This window comes from Phasianus colchicus, chromosome 14, assembly GCF_987193195.1.
Source record: "Phasianus colchicus chromosome 14, bPhaCol1.hap1.1, whole genome shotgun sequence".
Classification (NCBI taxonomy): domain Eukaryota; kingdom Metazoa; phylum Chordata; class Aves; order Galliformes; family Phasianidae; genus Phasianus; species Phasianus colchicus.
Genome location: NC_143449.1, coordinates 3689538 through 3713788, shown reverse-complemented (window position 1 = coordinate 3713788; position 24251 = coordinate 3689538). Strand labels below are relative to the sequence as shown.

The 24251-nt window shown below is 42.3% G+C and overlaps 1 protein-coding gene across 7 annotated transcripts in view; it reads left to right on the top strand.

Annotated features, from left to right (window-relative positions):
• Positions 1 to 23092, top strand: part of KIAA1210 (KIAA1210 ortholog) — a 51504-nt gene extending 28412 nt beyond the window's left edge. For 5 of the 7 annotated variants that reach the window (XM_031602706.2, XM_090150346.1, XM_031602704.2 and 2 more), the window contains exons 3-12: positions 2086 to 2254; positions 5045 to 5174; positions 7654 to 7812; positions 9114 to 9179; positions 12395 to 12604; positions 13714 to 13816; positions 15273 to 16847; positions 17590 to 17741; positions 18172 to 18274; positions 21869 to 23092. In XM_031602706.2, the coding sequence (XP_031458566.2) occupies positions 2086 to 2254; positions 5045 to 5174; positions 7654 to 7812; positions 9114 to 9179; positions 12395 to 12604; positions 13714 to 13816; positions 15273 to 16847; positions 17590 to 17741; positions 18172 to 18274; positions 21869 to 22041 (2840 nt within the window). In that variant the 3' untranslated portion in view covers positions 22042 to 23092. Of the gene's footprint in view, positions 1 to 2085; positions 2255 to 5044; positions 5175 to 7653; positions 7813 to 9113; positions 9180 to 12394; positions 12605 to 13713; positions 13817 to 15272; positions 16848 to 17589; positions 17742 to 18171; positions 18275 to 19562; positions 20113 to 21868 lie in introns of those variants that run through there. The other 2 variants (XM_090150344.1, XM_090150348.1) reach the window with 2 other exon arrangements.
• Positions 23093 to 24251: the final 1159 nt, after the last annotated feature.

Here is a 24251-nt window from a genome sequence, read left to right as displayed (position 1 = left end):
TGTTTGGAGTAGTACCCTGACAATGTTCTCTTCTGTGGTAGGTCTTAATATCTGTTTCTCTTGTATCTTTCCCTTAGATGTTTTTAGGATCACTTTTTTTGTTGTTAGTAGTGGTGGTTTTTTTGTTTGTATTCCAAACATTCACCTGCTGCTTCTGGAAATACTAGCCTCTAATTGCACTCATCAGTAATACTCACACTGTCCATAGCACTGATGGCTGCCTGGTGTAGGACAGCTCTCCATATGCAGCCAAGTTTGCTTTTCTGCTCTTTGAGGCTTCAGATTGCGCTTGCAGGCATTGCTGGACTGGTAATTTTGGGACACTGCTTTATGAAAGAGTTTAATCTTTGTTTTGCTCATGTAGTGTAAACCAATTCCCCTTTGTCAGATTTGCTGGGAGAATGCCATGTGGGTTGTGTCACTGCTGCTTGAATGGCAGTAATGATGGAGAGGTGTTTCTGAAGACTCTAAAGTCTCGATCAACACAGTTGTGTTCTCTGTGGGCACGATGCTCTTCTGATTGCTGTGTCATCTGTCTTCTCTTACCATCTCTCTCTGAGCCCAGCATGAAACTCATTGAGCTCCATGAGGGTCTTAAATCCAAAAGCTTTGTGCTCAGCTCCGGAGTACGAGGGAGTCAATTTATCCTGTTTGTTTTCCATGACTACCTCGTTCACTTACTGTCTGAGAAGCAGCTTTTGAGATCTTCTGCTGATAAACCCTCCATGGGAGCTCCACATCTCCTCATTAGGTGAGCAGGAATCCATTGGCAGTTTTACACTGTACTGTTTGAAAGACAGCTCAGAGCCAGAGGCAGCCCAAAGCAGTGGAAAAGTAAAGTGCAGGTCTTCCTTGGCAGCTGCATTCTTGTATGTCACGATGCATGTTGCTGGCACTGGGCCTGAGAGCCACGAGGAGATGGGGGAGCAGATCTCAGCATCGTTGTTTCCTTCTCAAAGTGGCTACTGTGTGGTGTGTGATGCAGCTGTGTGGTGGCACAGTTTCAGCCCTGATAAGGCTTGTTGGCAGAAATCCCTACACGTACAGGGCACACGTTGAGACGGAGCATTGCTGACTAAATCTTCACTGGGAGAAGACAATAACTGTGGAAAGAATGCCTTGCTTATTCAGGAATCTTCCAGCTGTGAACATTCATTATGCCAACTGCTGTAAAGTATTAATTGAACAATGACCTTGGCTCCGATAAGCAGTGATGTTATTGCTCTGCATATGCATTTATGTCCACCACAAGGGTCTTGGTACAATAGCTTGGCCCAGACCACTCCAAACCAACCCTTCAGTGTAAGAGTCACTGACAAATAAAATGCAGCTCTTGTGCACTGAAAGAAAATGTAAATAATAATGATAAAATATCTTAGTTTATTCGAAATGAAAGACGTCAATTATGTCTCTTACAGTCTGTGCTGTTCTTTTTGTATTTCTTTTCACTTCAACAACAGTAGAAAATCTGAAATCAACTCAACAGTTTCGTAACTATGTTCTTAGAGCTGCTGTGTTTGGGGGTTTCACATCCTGCAGGTGAGCATCTTTATTTCAGCTTGCTCCATAGATCTTGGAGGAGCTGATTTTAATTTGGAGCAATACAGATATTTTTGTTTTAGGGTTTTTAAATTCGCTTGCCAGTTTTAATCTCTTTGTGTCCTTACAGCACTGAGTAAAGAAAAAGCAGAAATAAACAAAGCAAACTAAAGACATTCAGAGTGAAAGATTTTAAAATTTTTTTTATCGAAACTATACTGAGTATGATTTGTGTTACCACTGTTCAGTTGTAGATGGAGGTGTTCTCTACATAAGGTGCATTTTTCATAAACTGGAACCTAAGTAGGCAGCACCATTGTCAGCTGAAGGCCAGCGTTTCTTTTATAGGCAGCCTGTCTAAGAACTGCAGCTTCACCTTTCACAGGACTCCAGCACTGAATTATTTACAAAGCAGCTGATTAGAACTGAATGGGCTGCTCCTGCTCATGGCTCTCCACAGGCTTCCTCCAGAATTTAAGAACAAACATTCTCCACGCTAAGCAATACCTCCAACTTCCGTAAATTTTCATTTCTCTCATGTTGCAGGAAAGAAAAAATCCAGATTTCAGACTTTCAAGAACTTCTTTGCCAAGAAGAAAAGGAAAGAACCTTCACCTCCCAAGGGGGAGGGTAACTTAAAACCTAGCCAGTCCATCAGGGATGTCAGCATCTACGTGCTCGATGCTAACACACTTCATTCACCGAAGGAGGCTGGGTAAGCTGGCGGGGAAGGAAAATAAATAAATAAAAGCAGACCTCTTGCTGCAATAGTATGAAAGCACAAGTTGGCCCCTTAGGAGCAGCCTCCGTCCAAGTCTGAGCAAAACAAGCCCTAATGCTGATGAAGGAATTCCAGGAATTTCCTCTTTCTTTGCTACTTGCTTCAAAAGCCAACATGGAGGAGAGGGGGAGGGCAGCCAGGGGTGGGGGTGATCCAACCCTGTAGACTGTAAAACTGAATACAGCCCAGATTGTTCTGATCTGTTTTAGTCTTTGAAATCTGTCCTGGAAGGTCTGATAATCATCAGCTTTACAAGAGGAGAATGATTGAATACTGCAGCGCAGGGAATACATGCCAAGCTGAGCTGCTATTTTTTAGCATAAATTGTGCCCTCTGGTTGGGATCAGGGAAAAGAAAGAGTTATGTGTTCTCGGTATGAAAATGCTGCTTAGTTTAACTTTCTTGCACAACCATTTAGGTACAGGGAGCAATAGAAGGCCTCTAGTTTTGTGTCAGCCACAATGAAGGGCTGTGCATATGAGTGAAGTTTGTGCCCAGAACAATTCTCTGGTCCCGGAATGGTGTCAGTTCAGAAAATTGTCCTTTTTTCGCTTAGTTAAATGGAAACTATTAACTTGCACTGGTAATAGTGCTTCACCTATAACCATAGACCATCTATGAGATGTATCATAGGCTGCAACAACACTTAGATTGCTTGGCTCTATTTCTGGAATAGGGCAGCCCTCTGAACAAGGTTATATCTCTCACCAGGGGTGTCACAGGTCAGTATCTTGCAGCCTGTAACTTGGTTGCTTTCCAGCCTTACCCTCCTTCCATGTGAACCACTCAGGCCTCTCTTTGAGTATCTTAGGCCTTGGATTGTGGAGCTACAGACTGGATGGACCAGGTGTGACAGTGCATCGATCACCTCCCAGGGTTTGCAGTGTGTTGTTGGAGGGGACATTGGATGCATGAGACACTGGCAGAAGCCATGAGTGTGAGACTCATGAAATCAGCATTGCTGCCAAGTGCACTGTGTCATTGAAAAAGATATTAGGTGCAGCTGGACGTTACTGGTTTCTCCTGGTGGAGTAACTTATGGATATTACTTTCTTAAGGGCTCCTGTGCCTCCTTGTGCTACCATTCTCCACTCTCTCTGTTGTAATTATACAACTGCATCATAAAAACAGTTTGGGTTTAAGGAAACAATGATTTATTTTTTTCATTTGTTAGTGTAATATTAACGGAGTAAGTAACTGGCTACACAACCCCTCCTTAGGGTAAAGGTAATTGTAGTGACTCAGCTAACCTGGTCCCAAAGGTTTAGGAATGGCTGAGCTTACCCCATCAGCCCTTAGGGGGGATCTGGCTTAAAGTCAACTGTCTGCTTCAGAGACTGTGTAAGTGAGAACACGTTTCTCTTGCCCTTCTCCAAGTCCAGTTGCTCTTTTCCTCAGTCCTCTTCTCCCTGCTCTCCAGTGATTTAAAACTGTCTCATAAGACCAGAGATCAAGAAGTGAGTAAAACCTCTCCATTTTTTTTTTCCCTTAGGCATAGGATTGGTTGGACTATATAAAAAAAAAAAAAAAAAAAAGTATGTTTGTGCTATTTGACAACTCTGTCCTGTCCAGACTCTGCATGACATGAGCACACTTTATAGATACCAAGAGAGGCTGATTGAACAAATCGTTTGGAAAACCTGATCTTGAAAGCCAGTGGAAGTACAGCTTTGAAGGGTCTGTAGTCAGGTCCTGAGCCTTGCAATTCCTGGCATGCTGAATACCAAAGCCAATCCTAAAACAGTCTTGGTGTTTATTGTTCTTAAGACAGAAGTATTGTTTTGCTTCTTTTTCCTCCTTCTCCTACTCTTCCCATTCCTCCTCCTTTTTGTTTTCATTTAACATGCAGTCTTTTTTGAATAATATCCAGAGACTGAAGCCCAGATGTACCAAATGCCATGGTGCTGCAGGGAATCAGTGAGGTTGGTCGTCTGTGAAGGAGAAGTGGGCATAATGTGCCACTACCTCTTAGTTTTCTGAGAGGTGTGAGTTTTGAATGGAAACAGAAAAGCTTCCCTGATGGCAATGTGAAGGCACTGGGTTGAAAGCCCCATCGTGTCCTTAGGCACAGCAGCTTCAGGGCTGCTGCACGTGAATGAGTTGAGCTTTTGCACAGGGAAAGCAGTGCTGGAAATAAAGCAGCTAAAACATCTAGGGGCTTAACTAAAAGTGTGTCTTTTACTTCAGTGCAAATAAAAATACACTGCCTGGAGCCACACACACAAATGTTTGCACATAAAAGAGTCATCTGTGTGAAATCTATAGTTAATTCTATGTGTATTTCATCCGATGCTCTTTTTGCTGCTACCAGACAGAAATACAGAAATTCTCTTGCAAATGCAAGTAGAGTCAATGTATCATCTAGGTTGGAAAAGACCTTCAAGATGATCCAAACAATTGTTATGATATATATACAGAGAGAAAGAACTAAATGCCATCATCACCTGACATATCACCCTGGACTCCCTCTCTAGCCCACAAAGACTAGGCTGTGTGTTCAAGGCTGATGCTGCTCACCTCCTCAAATAGACACTTCCATTCAATTAGCATCCTAAAAAGTTCTTCCTCTTCCCTCCTGGGTGTAGAAGCATCTAGCAATGACCTCAGTCAGTTAGCTTGCTGTTGAATGAGATGCACCTCACCCCCTTTTCTTTAAGATCACCATGCAAGGAAAAGTATTGGAGAGCTGCACCTATGGCATTAACTGCTCCTCCTTCCTTCTAGGCCCAAAGGAAACATGGGAAACAAAGCCTTGTCCCATGACAGTGTCTTCATTTTTGAGTCTGCATCAGGAAGTGCAGCAGGTGACACGTCATCTCAGGAATGCATACCTGGAAGAGTGAAAACTTTGCAGGTGAGAACATCTTTTTCTCATTCGTGGTGCTGCCTTCTATTAGTTGTCTCCCAGGAAACTCTGTTGCTTGTTGCCTCTGCTGCATATCTTTGTTGACTGAAGCATCCAAAGCAGAATTGCTACTCTTGGATCTGTTCTGCTTGCTGGAAGCTGCGTCTTTGAACAGTTGTGGTGTTTTCAGCCTTGTCCAGGTCCCATACTGTGCAATTGACGTGTGTCCAAGAGTCTGTGAACTGAATCTTTCCTTAGTAAGTAAGTCTTCTTCCAATGGAATTCCCATTCTTTACTTCATAGCTGCTGCTTTTGGGTTAAGGCCACTTATCTGTACTGTGTTTTTTGGAGTTGTTGGTTTGGTTGTTTTGTTTTTTTTTTTCCAATTCTGGCTGCATTTTTTTTCCACAGTACACGTTAGCACCAGGGTCTGTGCAAGTGTGTGGGATGATGGATATGTCAGGTCATTATTAACGACAGCTTTATTTATATCATTATTCTTCCGTTCTCTGCCAGCAGAGGATACTGTATTCTGCTAGGTCATTTCCTTCTTCCAAAGCACATACCGATCCCTCCTTGACAGCTCCCTTATCAACTGTTGGCCACGTTAATTGCGTTCAAATAGTTACCCAGCTCAGAGCACTGAGATAAAAGTTTAAGGTTTTTCCAGAGACCAAAACAAACTGTTGATAAGGCAGCCAAAGGCCATTGAAATTCTTCCTTGGCCCAGCGTGAGCTTCGTGTTGCAAAGCACAATTTCATCACATGTTAAGAAACAGAAGATGCACACAGAGACTTGTTCCTCCATGAGACTGCAAAGTAAGCCAGCCTTCAATTCAGGGTATTTTTTGCACAACAACAGGAGCAGCAGGGGAGGTCATGTTTGCGTATGATAGAACTTCACTGAGGAAAAAAAGCTCTTTTCATTCTATCTCCAGCTCCCTGTGCTCTCTCCTCATCCATGTGTCATCCTGCATGGTAACTTAATACTGTGAGCACTACTTTCATAGCCATAAAAGACAGCTTGGTTTTGTGTTTGACTGTAGGCAGATTAAAAGCCAAGCACTAACAAAAGCAGATATTTTCTTAGCAGCGTAGATTAACTTCTACTGGTAGAAGAAAAACTGCAAATTCAGATTTTCTCACCTACCACTTTACTGTCTGCATGCAATAAATTTAGTAAGTCAGAGATGGGAAGTTGTGAAGAGAGAGGAGAATAAAATTGACTGTGTGTTCCTTCCCATTAAATGCACATATATGTTGTTGTCATATTTTTTTGCCCTTGTAATGCAATCTTTGTGCAGTTTGTCATCAGTCTTGATTGTGCAGACTGTACTGGTGATACTTATTTGACTGATCAGGGTAAGGGGGAAGGAAAGCCATTTAAATTGGGGGCCTGGAGGTTGAGGATGGCATTGTGCTACCCTGTGTAACTGCTTTAGCTATTGGATGAATGACAAATGAATCCCACTGAATGACAGCTGCTTAAATCTGTTTTAAAGGGATAGAAGTGAATGCATAGCTTTGAGAACAGCATAAAATTTAGGTGTAGGATTTCCAAAGTTAGTTCAATAAGCAAAGAACCAGAAAAAAATGTTTATCCTGGGGATCTGAGGTGCTTCTTAGTTGAAGCACAAAAATGCTGCTCAGACCTTGTCTGTATTCCAGATTTGACACAGTCAAAATACTTAAGCCAGGAGTTCAGGTAATGGTGTTTCCTGAGTGTGGAGCTTTTTTAGTTTGAGGGAACATCTGGCTCCTTGTGAGGCTACAGACTTTGTTTTCTTTTCAAGGGTCAGGGCCTGCCAGGGCGTTCTTTTGTGCAGGCTTGGAAAAGAATCTCCAAACTCCTTTACAAACAAAGTTGGTCAGGAACAACCGTTGTTATCATTCTTGCTGTAGACAGAGCCGGGATGTGATGCTGAGGCAAACAAACAAGCAGCTCGTTAGGGTGGACCAGAAATTGAGTAAAGTTCTCCTTCTGTAGGAAGTGGGTCTTACTGATCTGTGTGGCAGAGGATGGTGACAACCTGATGGGATTTGGAATGGCTTTGGGAAGAAGAGTTGTCCTCATAAGCCTGGGGCTGGGGACTGCTGGCTCACAGTACTTTGTGAGACTATTTGGGTGTCCTGGCACATGTAATCATTTAGAGAATTTTTAAACCTAAGCTTAAATCTAAACTTAATTATACTGCTATGAATTTTCTTGCCTGGTGAAATTTGTCTCGGATAACTTACTGAATAAAAGTGATTTTTAAGTTAGTTTTGCATGGAAGTCTGTTCTGACTATGGATGGATATATCCTTGATGGATATAATTAAATTTATTCAATGTTTCTTTTTTTTTTTTTTTCTTCTGTGAATAGCTTGTTGCTTCAGATATTTTTGTTAAATAAAAAAACTCCTCATGTCTAATAGGAGCAACTGGGATAAAAGTTTCCAAAATGTAGATTATGCCATTGAAAGTCTAAATTGCTCTTTAACCACAGCTTCAGCTGCAGCAAAACATCAGGCTTGGATCTCCTCCACTTGTTATCACTGGAAAGAAAACGGAAGATGCGGGCACAGTTTCGGAGGATGATGGATTACCTCGAAGCCCTCCTGACATTTCAACCCTTCATGAAGTTCTGACCGATTCACCAAGCAAGGTACAATTGTTATATCACTTTAGTGACCTTCTGCACTGAAAAAAATAAAATCTGTTTGAGAAAGGGAAAGGCCTTTTTGTTCACTTGTGATTAAACCTCCGTACACACAAATATGTGTTTTGATGCCATTTTTTGTTCTGTTTATGCAATCCTATGGTATTTAGACACGATGCTTGTGTAAAACACCACTGGAGTCATCCATTTCAGGCACACATTTGTGAATGAGGAACAAGTGTAATTCTTTGGTTCATTAAAGTCTGATTGCGTTAATGAACTGCCTGGTGGTTTAGAGCTCTTTCTGCTGCCAGGCGTCTTGTGATGGTACCCATCAGCCACAGCTAGAATGAGTTATCTACAAGTATGGGGGACTCGTCACTGTGAAGGATACAAGTAGTTTTCTGGGCTTTATGTAGACTTCATCTGGGGCAGTTGTGACCTATATCATAAAGGAAAGAGGAGAGTATGTCAGCTGATAGGACATCTCTGAATGCCTTTGGGAAAGGCAGGTCCACAGGGCAGAAAGCATAGAAAGTGAAGTATTCATGGGTGAGCGTTGTGTTAGTGTGGCTGTCCCACTCCAAACCTGAGAACAAGCTGAGATACACACGCTGTGCAGACTTCCCATGTCTCTGAGCACCAAAGAGCTGGACAGATTGGCAGTTTCCTGCACATATGAAAGAGGAAGATATTTATGGTGCTTTAAAGCTAATAGAGAAAACAAAAGTAATGGGACTGCAGAAGAATCTGAAACAATTACTGATTTTAGAATGAAATAGTTCAGAATCAGGGCAATGTTAATTGAATTGACTGGTAAGTTAGAATCTCATGAGTATGATGAGAACAGGTGTTGATGGGACTCTAAGAGAGTCTTGGAGTTATCTTTCTTATGAATAGTCTTTCTACAGCAGGTGCATGATTTTGGATTTCAGTGAGTATGCAAGCATTTGTCAATTCAAAGTTCTTAAAACAATAAGCCAAAAACTAAAATAACTTTTAAAAATGTGTTGGTTCAGTTCCTCATTAAAGTGCACGTTGCCCTGTTGCATGTACACCCAGCAGAGCATTATGGTTCTTTGAGGTCAACCTTTAAGGCATATGTTGTAGCAGGATAAAGTTCCCTACCTCATGTCTGGTCTCCAGTGAACAAATGAGAGGTATTTTGTGAGGCAGGGACTTTGCAGTCACCCTTCCCATAACTTTCCTCTTGTATTTTGTCATAATTTTAATGCTGCACACCCAGTCCCAGGTGATTTGTTGTGATCCTTCCCTTGACTTACCCTCTTCTGTATTTTATCCCACAGTCCTCCAACCCTGTTCAACGTCATAGCTCTTTGAGTTTAGGTGGGACAGACAGTGAAGATGAACAGGTAAATAGCTACTCTTCCTGCTAATAAACTAGCATATGTGCTGTCTGTATGGAGCCATTACACTACTCACTCTATCCTGGGTTAGAGTATGTTGTAGCAAACTGCTCATGAACAGTCCAGAATGGTGCCAGTGGTATTGAAATCATATCTCTCACAGAGTTTTCAGTAAGAACCAAATAAAGAAATCTACTAGTAAGGAGTTTGTGTGAACAGTGTAGTCAGCTCTGTAACAGAGTATAAGTTTTAAAGTTACACAGCAGAAAACCAGACAAGATAGGAGGAATAGAAGCATTTCATCTCCTCTTCCAAGACCCAGTGCCCAAATACCCAGCAGCACTTACAGCTTAACAACACCTGTCGACCAGTGGCTTGCAAGCAATGGCCTGCTTCTCATCACTGGTGGTAAATGCAGGATCCGTCCTTTTTACACCACGTGTTCCTCAGGAAAAGGTCTGCATTGATTTGCCATTTACTCTGGATGACAAGTGACTATCACAAGCACCAAGTTCTGCTGTCAGGACAACACATTCTATTCCTTGACCAGCCTGGCACAATATCGAGGTCATGTTTTTGCAAGGTGCCTTGTTGTTTTCTCCTTGACTGTCCCTGCTGGTTGGAGCTGAGTGGAGTTCCTGCCCACCCCACGCTCTCAAATGCTTCGTCCTCAGCCCATTGCTGAGGAAACTCCATTCTCTCCTTCTCCAGCCTTTGAAAAAGGAGAGAGAAACCAGCTCAGCTTCCCTGGTTGAGACCAGGTGCTTTTCTGCATAGTCATCCCTAGATCCTTTCCTTTAGAATGGAAAGATAAAGTACTGATTCTCACTTCTGGTTAGACACCTCTAAGAGCCCAAACTGATCTAAGTAACTTAGATTGCCATTACTTTCTAATAAATTACCTATTTTATTGTTACTTGCATGTATCTTTTCATTAATGCAGCTCCTGTTTTACACTTTTACTAAAATACTTTGTTTTGTAAGCCTCTCTGCTGTTTATTCCTTACAATGTGATGTTTCACAGCTTTGTCTGTCTTTCATCCTCCTCCCTTATGAGAAAGAAAGGCAGGAACAGAACAAAAGTTTTTTCCCCTCTTCCATATTTTACAGAATTCCCCTGCTGAAAGCTTCCTTCTTTTTCTCACCAGTTCCCTAGGAATCTGGCTAATTTCTACAGTGCAGCATCTGTTTCTTTACCCCAGTATTTTTTTTGGTGAGCAATTTGGCTAAGCAGAAATCTTCCTGATATGTTTATTAAAACTAGAAGTCGTAATTCCAAAGCAATCATCAGGTGCTTTTTTCAGTAGCATTTGTAGGTCTTTGTGTAATGCCAGGATTTGAACTGGTAGAACGAGTTGCTACAGGGAATGACCTCATCCCAAAGATGAGAGAAATGTTGAAGAGCACCGAGAACTCAACAACAGTTGTTCCATTTAATAACATGTTTGTATTTATCAAAGGAAAAAGAGAATTTGATCCTGAGCAATGTGAATCTACACACAGTGTGGTGGTTTACATTCTTCTTGATTTTGATGCAGAGGATAGTTACTGAACATCTTTGCCCTCTGTTGTGTTCCTGGGCTTTCCAGGACCTTCATGCTGTGAAAAACCCTGATACATCACTGGTGTCAGTTCTTGGAGACTTCTGCATTTATAGGTGCCAACTTTCTGGTTAAGTGGGGATAAATCTGAGACTGTTAAAGCCAGCATCAGGTGACTTTGCAGAGACGTTGACCAGCACTGACACTGCTTTGCCAGAGAGCCTTTATGGAAATCTAACTTCAGCCTAGGGCGAATAAAATCAAAACAGGGCCTCCACTTCTGTGGCTGGGAACAATGTTTTGGCACAAACACTCTGTAGGAAATGTGTCTCACAGCACAGGGTTCCATCACTGCATGAGAACCAGTACCAAATCTACCTTACACTCCAATACTGGTGCACAAAGCCTGTCTCTGCTCCGCTGTCGGTGAGAGAAGATACCAATCATCAGTCAGTGCTCACAGGAAAAAAATATCCTGAATATCCTCAGTGGAATAGGCTATGTACATTTACCATTTATAACAGCAGTGGCTCAGATGCTAGTTTCAGGTGGTTTGTGTATTAAATAAGCAGAATTGTGGTTACATAATTGAAAGGCAGAAGAACTTGAATGTGATCCTTTTGAGCTTAGCATAACATTAATCTTATAGAATTATAGTAATAACTATTTACTAGATGTATTCTTTGTCTTTTCACAATGTATAAAAGTTTTGTGAGCAGAATCTCAGACATTCTGTTGTAATTTGTTTCAGACCTACGATGGAATTCAGAATAAGGAAATGAGCTTGAGTTGCTTTAAACACAAAACAGCATACTTAGACAGTTTTTGTAGCTCAGTTGGTGAGATGCTCTCATTATCTTTAGAACTTTATCAGCACACATATGCTTTACATTCCATGCAGTATATCAGGCTTAAACCAAGCCAAATGCCAAGCCATGGCTGTTTCACCTGCCTTTGTGGCCAAAGCCAAAGTAGTGAGTGCGTTAGACTGAATCAAACTTATTGGGCATGTGTGACGTTTTGCAGGACTGCATTTCAAATCAGTAACAGTGCCAGTCCCACTGCACGTTTAGGGGTTTCCCTACAAGCACTTCTGGAAATGCTGTATTTTGATCATTTAATCTAAGATTGCTGCTGTTTAGTTCCCCAGAGCAGCGCTGGTATGAGGATGAGATCCACATCACTGTCTGGGAGATGGTTCTGGGAGATGTGTTGGAGGGAAGCATTGGTTTTTATTCTGGGAGGGTGATATTAAGAGCAGAGTGGTTGCGGTAACTTTCTTAGAAGGAATGAGGAGAAAATACCCATACTGTTGTGGCTTTTTAATAATACATTCCTGCATCGTGTCTCATTATCTGGAAGAAAAGGCAGCTATAAAAACTGCACCAGTGTCTCCTGCTGGTGCATAAATATATTGCAGATGGCTTCTCAGACAGTAAATGGGAAGGGGCAGCTGAGGCACTTGCAGTGGGCATTTCTCACTTCTGTGTAATATACAGTTGTGAACACGCAGATCTGAGGAATCTCTGTGGAAAAAAAACATTAGACGTGCATTAGACATAAAAGTAATGATTTATGTCCATTTCAGGCTTCTGAAACAGAGTAAGCTAGCAAAGGAATGATGTTTCAGAGCTGTGGGAAGGTGGGCAAGACATACAGTGACATGTCTGTGTTTTACAGATACTTTCTGGAGCTTCCTCCAGGCCCATCAGTCCTTCAGCCTCTGCTGCTCTGGGGGCTGCAGGCTCACAGGGCAGCAGCTCCCTTCCCATTGACTTTACCATCCCTGCCAGCCCCCTGGGCTGCCTGGACACCTCTGCTGCCCGGCACCGCATTGCCATCAACCCCCGGAGACAGAAGGGCTTTACCAGCAAGAGCCAGCAAAGCCAGGTGAGCCTCCTCTGGAAAAGAATTCCTGTGCAGAAAGAACATGCTCACCTTCCTTTACTTTTTCCCTTCTGGAAATAGGTGACAAGCCACATAATTTTTTACCAACCCATTACTGGTGCTGAATAAAAGTGCAACTTAATTTTTTTTTCATTATTCAGTCAAAAAAATGTCATGTTATACTTCATTTGTAGAAACATCCCTGTTGTTTGAAAAGCTTGTTTTCAGTTTTAAAGGAGCCCAGGCCTATTTCTACAAACAATTTCAGATTATCTTTGGTGTAATTCTTCGTATGCCAAAGGAAGGGTCTTTGGAAGAGTTGTGCCTTTGCTTGTGAGAATCTGTTGTTGAGATGCATGAAGACAAAAAAATACAGAAACTCTTGAGCTGTCTCTGGGGCCTGAGAAAGTATACTTGAGTGATAATGGGATGAGAGACCTTCTGGAAAAGAGAAATTAGGATGAGAGGCTTGTCCTCCTTCCCTTCAGGAAACGTGGAGGTGACGTTTGCCACAAGGAAAGGCAACAGTCAAGCTGGAGGATGAAGGAATAAGGAATAACCCTTCTGTAGTGCATGTTGCCCCCTCCATTAGAGACCCATGAATGGCAATCTGTTCTGGAGTTAGAAGTGCCCCACTCTGAGGAAGGGAGGGAGTGCTGGACACTCAGAAAGACTGGAATATAGAATGAGGTTTGCTTGGAAACTTGGGCCCTGTAGCATCTTTGCTGGATGTTCTTTGTGCTGCAGCTGGTGTAGCTGTAGTGCTGGAGGAGAAAAGCTGATTGGAATGGTGGTCAGAGGTACCAGAAGTGGTGGTGATGTCTCTGCCTTGCTCTGTTCTGTCATCAGGTGGCTTGGTGATCTCTTCAAAACATGTTCATTCTCTCAGAGTACACGAATCTCAGAGTGTCCCAGAGACCTTTGATGGTTTAAAACAGGAATGATTTTGAGCTTCTTAACTGGGATAGTACATTACCCACAGTGTTGGTAAATTACAGAAGACAGGTTTTGTTTCTAAATGTTTTGTGTATTCAAAAACATTTATGTGCATGTATAAAATACAATTTTTGTGCATTATTCTTTAATTAAAATATCTTTCTGCACTTCATTAGGTGGAACACACAGAAAAAGAAACATGTTTTTGTGGAACTCCAGAAAAGAAGGGAAATCCAACAGAATTACTTGAGAGTGACCAGCATAAAAGCGATTGGGAAGGTAATGTAAACTTGTGACTTTCCAAAATAGTGGATTGAACTCTCCTACAGTAGGCCTACGTGACCTATTTGGGCTGAGAGTCCTTTCAAACCAGGTTCGGTTTTATACTTTAAAACCAGACCTGGCTGCTAAAGTGTGATGGTGGCATCATATCCTCAGTCAAACTGTGGTGCTGAAATGGTGATCTTTGAGGACAGCATGAAAAAATAAGTGAGGTGAACGTAGCAGGTTCAGAAGTACCAGTGCTACACAGCTGGCTGGTTCACATTGGCTGGGGATGAGTTTCCTGAAACTCAGAAGAAAACAACATTGCTCCAACCCAAGCCATTCTGTGATCCTATGATTCTGTGATTCTGTAATTGTATGTTACACAGTGTAAGGTGGTGTTAATTGGCTTGTTTACTAGACCTTCCTCTCCTGCCTCCCCTCTTATCATTTGAATAACAGCTAGTTACCCGTGGTAAAACAGCTGTAATCTAACTTGTAAAAACAGCTGAAATTTCTGCAGAATAACGCATACATTTTTACTCAGCACTATATTCAAAGTGCACTGACTGATGGTAATGCTATAGTGTGGTGGGAACGTTGGCATCTTGTTTTCAGGGCAGACTCAGGGCCTGACCCTGTGGGATGTTAAGTGTTGCTAGCTCAAGAAAGTAGTGTCTGTCATTTGCATGAAAAGCACTGAGGATTCCTGCTGTTGCACAGGAGCGAGCATCAAATGGAGCACACAGATATCACCTGCCTGCTAGCTGGGCTTTAATTTGAGTCTGGTGTACACAAATTGTGTTTTAGTCTTGCAGCTGGGGAGCTGTAACCGCACGCATCAGTACAGGTTAGGGGCTGACCTGCCGGAGAAGAGTCTGAGTCTGCACTTGAAGGTGTCAGCTGTGATGTGTCTTGCTGGTGTATTTCTATCCCAGATTTCCCAGATATCAGCGCAGGTTGGTGGGTCTCAGGTGCTCAGGGAGGATTGGATTTATTGTACACTCTAGAGTTGATAAAGGGTAACATCAGCCCCAGGTGAGCTGCTTATCTCAGGGTACATGTATTACCTGTCCCTTGAGCTTCACAAAGAGACACATCAAGAGTTACTCCATGTGCAGACATCTCTCTGCCATGCAGGCACTCAGCAGCCCTGCTGCAGCTCCAGGAGGCTGTGCTACCTGATGCTGAGATCCTCTGTTCAAACACAAAAAAATCCTCCAGATCAACCTAGACAACTATTTTAGGTATACACACGAAGAAATATCTAGGGAAATCCAGATATCCAGAAATCTGTATGTTAGCTTTACAAATAGGGATGCACACAGAAAAGAACTGAACAGCCAGTGATAAGGTACACCTTAAGCATATTTTAAAATATGCTTTTAACAGCCATTTTTCTGGTATGAATTACTAATATAGATGGTGCTTGAACCTTGAAGTGCACACTCTTCTCTTTTGTTTAATATAGGCTTATCAGCCCATGTGGAATGTGGTGCAGAGGCAGGTGGTTCTAAGGAGACACCAAGTGTACAATGTCCTGCTGATGCTGACCCTGACTCCTACAGTTCCAGACTTGTGGCAGAAGACCCTTGTACTCTGCTGCAAGAAGATGCATGCCTTCCAGATGTGGACCATCACTGTAATGCAGCCACATCCCTTCTGAGACCTGAGTCTCCTCCAGTGAGCCTGGGGGAACAGCACAGTGCTGCGGTGCCACACTGTTCAGATGACAACTCTGGGGAACTGAAATTACATCAGCAAAATACCAATATGGAAGTATCTGTACTTCCAAAATCTCAACAAATTGAAGCAGGAGCTGTTGTGCTTCCAGGTGCACTAGCAGCTAACTCGTTTGGCAGTGGCACTGAAATGGAGAGTATAACTGTATTGACATATGTTGCACAAAACTGCCCAGCAAAATCTGTGGACCAAAATGTCAAAGACGAGGAAAAGGTGGGTACACTATTTATTGGCAAAGTAGAAGCTTCTCTGGGTACTAATGAGAGCTGTTCCAACCAGTCTGTCTTAGATACCGCTCTGAGCACTTCACAGGTTACAGTAGCTGATTCACAGTCTTCTGACGTCAAGACAGTGGATGTTTTGAAGCCTGAGAGCAGCTCAGCAACAAGAAATGACAACGAAACTTGTGAAAAAATGGAATTTCAGCCATCCGAAGGCAGTGCAGGAAAAAAAATAGACACTGCTGCGTCTGCGCTAGAAGCAGGTTGCGTGCTACCTCCCAGCAAATTGGAAGTATGCTTTACAGCAGAAATACCTTGTCCCGTTTCAAAGGATAACCATGTCAGTCAGCAAACCTGCACATCGCATGCTTCTGAAAAGCTTTCCATTGAAAGTCCGGCCTCTTCAAGTTTGGCTGGACTGACATGTCATGTCGCTTCTAACGATGACTGTAAGGAGTACCAAGTAAGCAGTACAGCTTCTCACAGGAAACCAGAGAAAGACAGTCAGTCCTCAGAAGAAAATACACAAAGTGTGCTAAAAACTGCTGCTGCGAAGCCAGTGAGGTTTACCATTGCACCTGCATGGCAAAGATCTCTCTCAGGGGGTTCAAATTCAAAGGAAGATTCCTATAGCAGAAGTTCCCCAACCTCCCCTATAAGACCAGAGTTGTTTGAAGGAATAACAAAAGAACATGCAGTCATCCAGGATTCTATGAAAAACAACTCCAGCAGATTTGATTGTAGGGACAGTGATTTGCTTTTGAATTCTTCTCTGGAGTGGGCTGACCGGGAGGCAAAAAATGTTGAAAATCCTTTTGGGGTCAAATTAAGGAGAACATCTTCTTTACTGAAGTACCAGAGTGAAAGCCGTGCTGAGTCTCCAAAGCTGCTCCCCTCAGGTGCTCCCACTGCTTCTGCTGCAGTCAAGGAGGATCAGAAGCCAGCGGGCGCTGCGAAGCCACCTCCAAGCCTTCCTGCCAGCACAACATCATTCTTAAAACAAGCCGATGTAGAAGACAAAAGTCCTCCCAAGACAAGATCAGAAGAAGGGACAAAGAAGCAAAATGGTACTAAACCTTCAGGTATTTATGCTGTGCTTTTACTCAAATGTTGTAGAAAGCAGTGACCTTTGAAAAAATGGCAAACAAAAGATAAAATCCTCTTGAAGAGGACCAGACTCAGCCTTGAGCTTGTTATTACCATCATTTCATAGCTTGATGATTTAGCCGGTCAAGAGAATTCTTGGCTTATCTTAATGAGGGGTGTGTTCCAGCAAGAATAATGTCAGAATAACAGCTTAAGGGCATCTGGAACATTTCTGGTGCAACTCATTTCTGCATGTAGTTGGAGTTTTAACACAGCTTTGTAAAAGTTGCTGCTGTTCTGTAGTTAATTTTCCAGACTGCAGAAGTTCAAACCTTAGCTAGGAGTTGCACTGGCATGTTTTTTTTCCTGCAGGCACTTAATTTAAAATACTCAAAAGGCAAAATGGTAGCCTGTGTTTTACAGCTGACATGAAAAAGTAATGGTTATCTTACTGTAATCTGCCATGTAAGGATGTTGTTTCAGAGGCAAAATCCGGTTCACAATGGTCTCAGTGGGAGTTCTGCCATTGACTTAAACGGAAGCAGAGTTGGGTAAAAAACTGTAGAATAAACAGAAAAATGGTTATTGCCAAGGACAGGATCATCAGGGAAGGTAATTTTATCCCCCCGGTGTTCAGAGGGTATTACAGAAGCAGAAGGATTTAAAACAGAAAACACTCTAGCTTTTGGCTGACTTGACCTAAATCCCTTCTTTATTTCAAAAATATTTCTTTTTTAGAAAAAGTATTTTCTCTACATTTGGAAACTGCTTCCTCTGAGCCGGCTTGGATCTCCATGGCAAAACTAAAACAGAAGGGTTTCCAGGACCACCCTCTTGCCAAAGAACAGAAGGCTGAAGAGCAAACCTCGAGCAAAGTTGATCACGAGGAGGTAGAGTACCAAGTAAAGTTACCTGGGGGTGAATCCTTCACCAAGAGCTGCTGTGCAGTGCAGCCCCTTTCTCACTATTGGTGCCTTACAGACAGCATTCACTGATCTGCTCCAGTGCTTCTCTTTCACTGCAGAAACTGTACTGAAGGTCTGCTTCTCCACTGACTCTTGCATATGTTTCCTGTGCAAGCCTTAAATTCCTGCTCAGTGAGAAAGAGAGGGTAACTTGCTTGCATGTGCAGTGACCCTTATTTATAACAACTATCTTACTTCTTGCCCTCTCGCTCCCTAACTATTCCTGTCTGGCTTTTTCTGCATTTCCATAGTTAGATTTGGAGATGCTACCAGAGCTCTAATGGCAAGCTTTGGGAACACAGCTGTCTGGCAGGCTTCTTATTTGCATTCTCTTTTTCTCTTCCTCCTTTTCTAGCAAGTCATCTGTGGTAGTGAGAACCTACAGAAGAACATGCCTTCTAGCTTGAGGACTCAGGAGAAGAAACCACAAATGAAGACCAGTGTGTGTGCTGCAGCAGGTATTCTCTTTCAGCTCACATCTTTACATAATGGATATAATTTACACCAGTAAGAGTGGTAGGGAATGGAGAGTGTGATGCATTGGAACAGGCTGTGCAAGGAGGTGGTTGAGTCACCATCCCTGGAGGTGTTCAAAAACTGTGTAGATGTGGTTCTAAGGAACATGGGTTAGTGGGCAGTATTGGTGGTAGGTGGATGATTGGGCTACGTGATCTTAGAAGTCTTTTCCAACCTTAATGATTCCATGATTCTATTCTTTTGAATAATCAGCATACTTTTTATGAGGCCTGTTCAGACTGTAGTTTGCATATAAGTCGTATATGTGTTAGGTCATGTGTTTAAGTTTTATATGCTCTGGTTTTTCAGCAGAGAAAGCAAGTGATGCGCTTTCATCTCCACTGCCAGTTCATGGAGTGGCATTTAAACAGAATGGTGATTTATTACTGGCAAAGATCAATACTAAAAAATATTTTCCAGGGAGCAGTTGAAGTTGGATAGTGTCCAGAACAGCGCAGCAAAAAGGTCAGGTCTTCTACACCTCCAGTCAGCCAGGAAATACTGATGGGAGTGGAGTTGTTTAGTCTACAGAAGGACTTAATTTGCTGCAGAGAGGAAGCTCATGCCCTGCATGAGCTTAGAATGCACTGGGGAGGCTGAAAAACTTCCTAACAATAAAGAGTACTGATATACGGAACAGGATGAGGTCTTCTAGATAGTCTGCAGTTTCCATTGCCGGATGTGTTTAAGAAGAGGTTAGATAAACACCCATCAGGAATGGTAAGAATCAGTTCCACCCCTGGGAGAGCAGAGGTTGAAAGGCCCCTCTCCTGCCTTATTAACTCTGATTCTCTGTACGAGAAACGCAAGGGAAGAGTGTGACTCAGACATTGTGACTCACATGCCTTTTCCAGGGCTACTGCTGGGCTGCAGCTTATACCTCCCTGCTCACTCAGTGTGGTGCCAAGCACGCTCCAGCTAGGTACAGATAAGCCAGCTCTTCCTCTGTACAAGCATCTTATGTGAGCTGGAAACTATTGATTTCAGATGCTGCCTAAGAAGATAAGAAATGCCTCGGTGTGTCAGAGGAGTGGCTCTGATCCAGATTCCTGTTGCTGACACTCACTACAAGGCCACTTTCCCCTTACAATCCACAGCACCCAGAATTCTTGTTATTAGAGATACTAAGGGGTTACATCCCTGCCTCTTCCCCATGGTAGCTGTTTATAGACCATTTATCCCTTTCTGAGTTTACAAGTGCTACAAAATGAGCTTTCTCTCTTACTCCAGGCAGCTGACCAGCTGAGGATGTGCACCTGCAGGGAGACTCTATGTACTTGCTAGTCTACTACGGGCAGAGGATGAAAATACCATCTTTTTTAGAAAGAATTCTGTTACTGGCCAACTTGATCTCATGGTTTTAGTTGCAAAGTGAGAATTTTGCTCAGATTAAATGGCAGTCTTCCTTTGAAAGGCTGTCCCAAACAAGCTGGATTTCTGTACTGAATTATCCATGTCTTGGAAGCCATGCACCCTTCAGCAGAAGCCCAGAACTACACAAAGTGTGTTGCTGCTCATCTAGTAGAACTCATCCCGCCTGTGGGCCTTGCAGCAGAATTTTTCTGCATCACCTCTTCCCAAGAACTGACCTAGTTTCCTGATAACCGAGGGCTATTTCTCCCCTCCAGGGACAGCATTTTTGGGATAGTCTTCCACTCTTGGAATGTCACAGAGAACTCTTACAGTGCTGATGTTTAAGGAAAACATCGCTCCTTAACTACTCAGAAAACCACACTTTTTGGAAACACTCAGCACAATCAGCACGTGAGCAGGAAGTTAGGAACCCCAAATGTAAACTCTCCTCTTCCTATGCAGTTCCCATTAGCATAGCCAGCAGTTTGCCCAGCTGAAGGTGCTGTTGGTGGAGGGGATATAGATTCAGTATCCAAAGGAGATACTTATTTGGATTTTGCTTTTTGGCTTATGTTAACTTGAGCAGTTTTCTTCTCCCATAATAGATGGCTGAGGCCTTGTATACAGTTCTGCACATTCTGTACGCAGCAGCAAAAGCCAGGGCAGCTCAGTGTCAGCTAAGTTTGGAAACAAATTCCAAGAAATCAGATACTTATGTAACTGAGTGCGTTTGGTTTGTTTTTGCTGTGTGACAGCCCGTGCTCACGTGTTCCCATAACCATGGGAAGATTACCTAGCTTGCTTCTTCTCTCTTTCACTTTACTCTAAGCATGGTGAGGTTTGTCTCCTGAAAAGTGAAAACCCATTTTCAAGATTTCAGTACACTTAAATTTCGATATCCTCCTAGATGCTTCCAAAAAAATGCACTGTGCATGTAGAGCTGCAGCCTCTTTTTAGTGGATAGTACACTTCCTCTATTATTCCTTAGTATAGCTTGCCTCCTGCAAGGATAGCAGTGAGCTGGGGCTGTGAAAAGAGACCTCCTGCATGGAGATATGGAACTTCATTGGCTTTGATCTGGAGTGTGGCTGATGGAGCTGATTGACATTTTTCATCGATTTAAGTGAGTGCAAGATCAAGCTTCTTGTACTTGGTATTGCTCAAGTCCCTGTGTGGCCTTTGTTCTTGTGCTGGAGCACAGCAGCCTCATCTTGCCAGCTATGTGCCACACACAGGCTAGTGGGGTACTGAGGTTTGAGTTTTCCCAGCTTGACTGGACCCATACGTCCTGTATGGGTTGAAAGGGATGGAGAGAGCACAATGTTGAAAGACTTGTGAATCATATCTTGAGAAATGTGAGCTGTACCTGTCATGCCCCATGCCAGGCTGTCTGAAGTCATCAATCTTGAAAATTCTCTAAGAAGATGGAGGGAGGATGCCTTTTCTAAACAGTAACTCAAAGCCATACAAGGAGTCCTATCTTCTGCCCTTTGTGAGGATGACAGGCTTGTGTTAGGCTGCAGTTAAAAGGAGCACCTAGCTCCTCCAGAATCCTACCTTCTTGCATTTGACCTTTACCTAGTATTTAACAATATTGCTGGAGCAGAATTGAAAACCATATACCAGTTTCTTTTAAGCCTTCAGTGAGCCTGGGGTGATCCTTGCCCTGCAAGTATTTTGCTTCCATTTTCCTTCATACTCAGTAGTCTTATTCCCAGATATTCTTGCCAGTCACAGAGCAGAAGAGCTCCTTGCTTGGCACTGTCATGGCAATTAAGAGTTTGAAAAGATAAAGAAATGAGTTAGCCCTGAAGACGTGTTATAAAAATACATGGGGCTATAGTTTTCAGGTTTGAAGAATTTTGAAGAACATCTTCATATGTCAGGGGCTACATCACTTGCTGTTAGTACCGAGGAGAAGATTCTTTTGCAGACAGCTTTGTCAACTAAAAGCTTGATACAGTTTTTTCCATTGCAATAGCTAGTCCTAGCCTTCATTGTAGCTCAACCAGATAGTGCCAATGATACCCAGTTTAGTAATTTCTCTGACTTTTATTCTTGAGTCACAGACATTCTGGGCTGTAAAATGATTTTCTTTCCAGAGAAGAAAATATTATTGGCAGAAACTGAGTTTTTAGCTGTGTAGACTTCTGATGAGTGATGGCTATTCTTCTTGTTGGCAGGTAAAGTTGGACCTATTGCTCAGGAAGCATCTGTGATTCCTGCTGTTGAAAAGGAAACAAGACACTCTTCTAACCTGCCAGTGACACCGTGCAGTCCTGCTGAACCACCCTGGCTATCCCTGGCCAAGAAGAAAGCCAAAGCATGGAGTGAAATGCCCCAGATTGTACAATAGCAAATGACATGGACATCCTTTGTACCGTCTATAGCTGCATTAACTCCATTTAAATCCTTCTTCACTGTGATCATTTTTTTGGAGAAATTAGAGCCTTAGAACTTTTGCTCAGACTGCTGTATGTAAATATACAGTGAAGAAATGCCATCTGGGGCTCAATTTTGAAGTATTAGCAAGCAGAGCATTTTCTACTACCAACTACTAGGAAAACTTGATCATTATGTCATACACTTACGTATTTGACTAAAAGACACTGATGTTCTAAGAAGACGTGCTTCAGGCTTTTGAAATGTTTCCCTTGCTAAATATGTTTTTAAAGTTTCCATGAACGATGTAGTGTTTTGTGCAATGTGGTTTTGGCTAAGGAATTAATGTATGCTATAAAATAGATATGATGCTGTACACTGATGCATCATTGTGACTCATGGGCATTGATGTCATCACACTTGTGTGTAATGGTCTGCATTTGCTTCTGATTGCTAATGGACCTATTTTGTGATAGCTGCAGGATCCAAACAGCACTGTGAGTTGGAGTAATTTTGCCTTTTTGGATAATTTGAAATCACAGTGCTGTAGGTCTTGTGCTTTGCTCAGTGATGCCAGGTGGGATGACCCAGAGACACATGCCTCCTTTTCTCTGCCACATCCTAGAAAGCCATCGTGCTCTAGCATCCTCTCTGTTTTTGGCTGTCTGTTTGGAAATCTGGAATAATCTACCAAAAAACCCCCAAAACAAATCAAACCCCCAAAAAACTTCCTTTAATTATGGCAAAGAGTAATTTCTTTTTTGTGAGATTCATCAGCAAAACCTCTCTCTTAAAGAGTGGCAGCGGATGGAAACTTGTTGCTACCTGGAAATTCACAGCATATGTTCAACAAAGGCCACTCCATTTTTCACATTCTTGTGTGATAAAGTGGCTACTTTCCCCCATGTGTCATCTATCCTTAACTGGTAACCCAACATCAGTCTAAAAATGCCATCATTGAAGGGAGCAGACTATTGAAAGAAAAGCTTTATAAAATGATGTTAGTGGCTTAAAAGCCAACAGCACCTAGTGGTCCTTCTTGTCTTTTTTTGCAGCATTGCACATTTACAATTCTTGTTTACAGTCATTGCAAACTTTGAAGGCTGACTTGGCCGATGGGCAGTTTTTAGTTGGATAGGTGGTAGGTATTTTTGAGGAAAAAGTTATAGGGTTAACTGCAAAAAAAAAATAGGCATCACGTAGGAAGACTTCAATCTTCCAGTCTTGGCCCGAATTTAAATATATAGATCACAATAATTGAAAACAGTATTAATTAGGAGCTAGATTGTGGACTCTTGTATATAGGTGAAAACTTACCCAAGAGAGCACACTGAAACTGTAGATTCTGTTTGTTTCGTACTAACACAAAAAAGACTAAGAGTTTCACTGCTGGTTTGTTAATCCAGACCTATTTTACTACTTTTTTCTTTATTTTAACAGTAATTTCTTCTTTTGCAAAGATCTGAAGTATCTGCATTCCTCTGAAGCTTTTGAGTGTAATGTAAATGGACACACTCAGCTTTGATTCCTGAAGTTCTGTCCAGCTGCCATCCCATCAGACACTTACTGACCCTGTGTAAAATACATGTATTTCCTTATTCAGCAAACTCTTATCTTCTGGTTAGTGTGGATTGTGGTCCTTTCCCTAAAGGGAAATACTGCAAATGTTACTAGAATCTCTCTGTCCCTGTTTTCACTTTTAATCTTGTTTCCATTATGTTTGGTATGTACATATGCTTTTGTAATCCTTGCCTTGAAGGAACCCCTTTTGTATTCCATTCTCATTTTTTATTTTACTATTAAATGTGGTTGTCAGTGGTGATGATGCAATTCCTTGGAAACAGTGAGCAATAGATGGCCCTCATTTGGAAAGGAAGGAAAGGAAATTGTAAGGAAAAAATTAAAAAGAGGTATTTGCTTAATACATACTCTCTGTATGGATATACTGCATAGATCTTGTCTTGGGATGATTTTGTGTGGTCTGGCACTGATCAGCACAGGTGATCATACTAATAAGGTTTCCTAAATCTATTTAAAAATGTAAAACATCATCAGAGGGCTGATGGCTCCTTTTGTTCTGGGCTGCTGCAGCTCCTGTAGATCGTGGTCAGCTTGCACTGCTGTGATCACAAGAAACTTTGTGAATACTCATTTGGGTTTCAGAGTTACTCACCAGCCACTGGA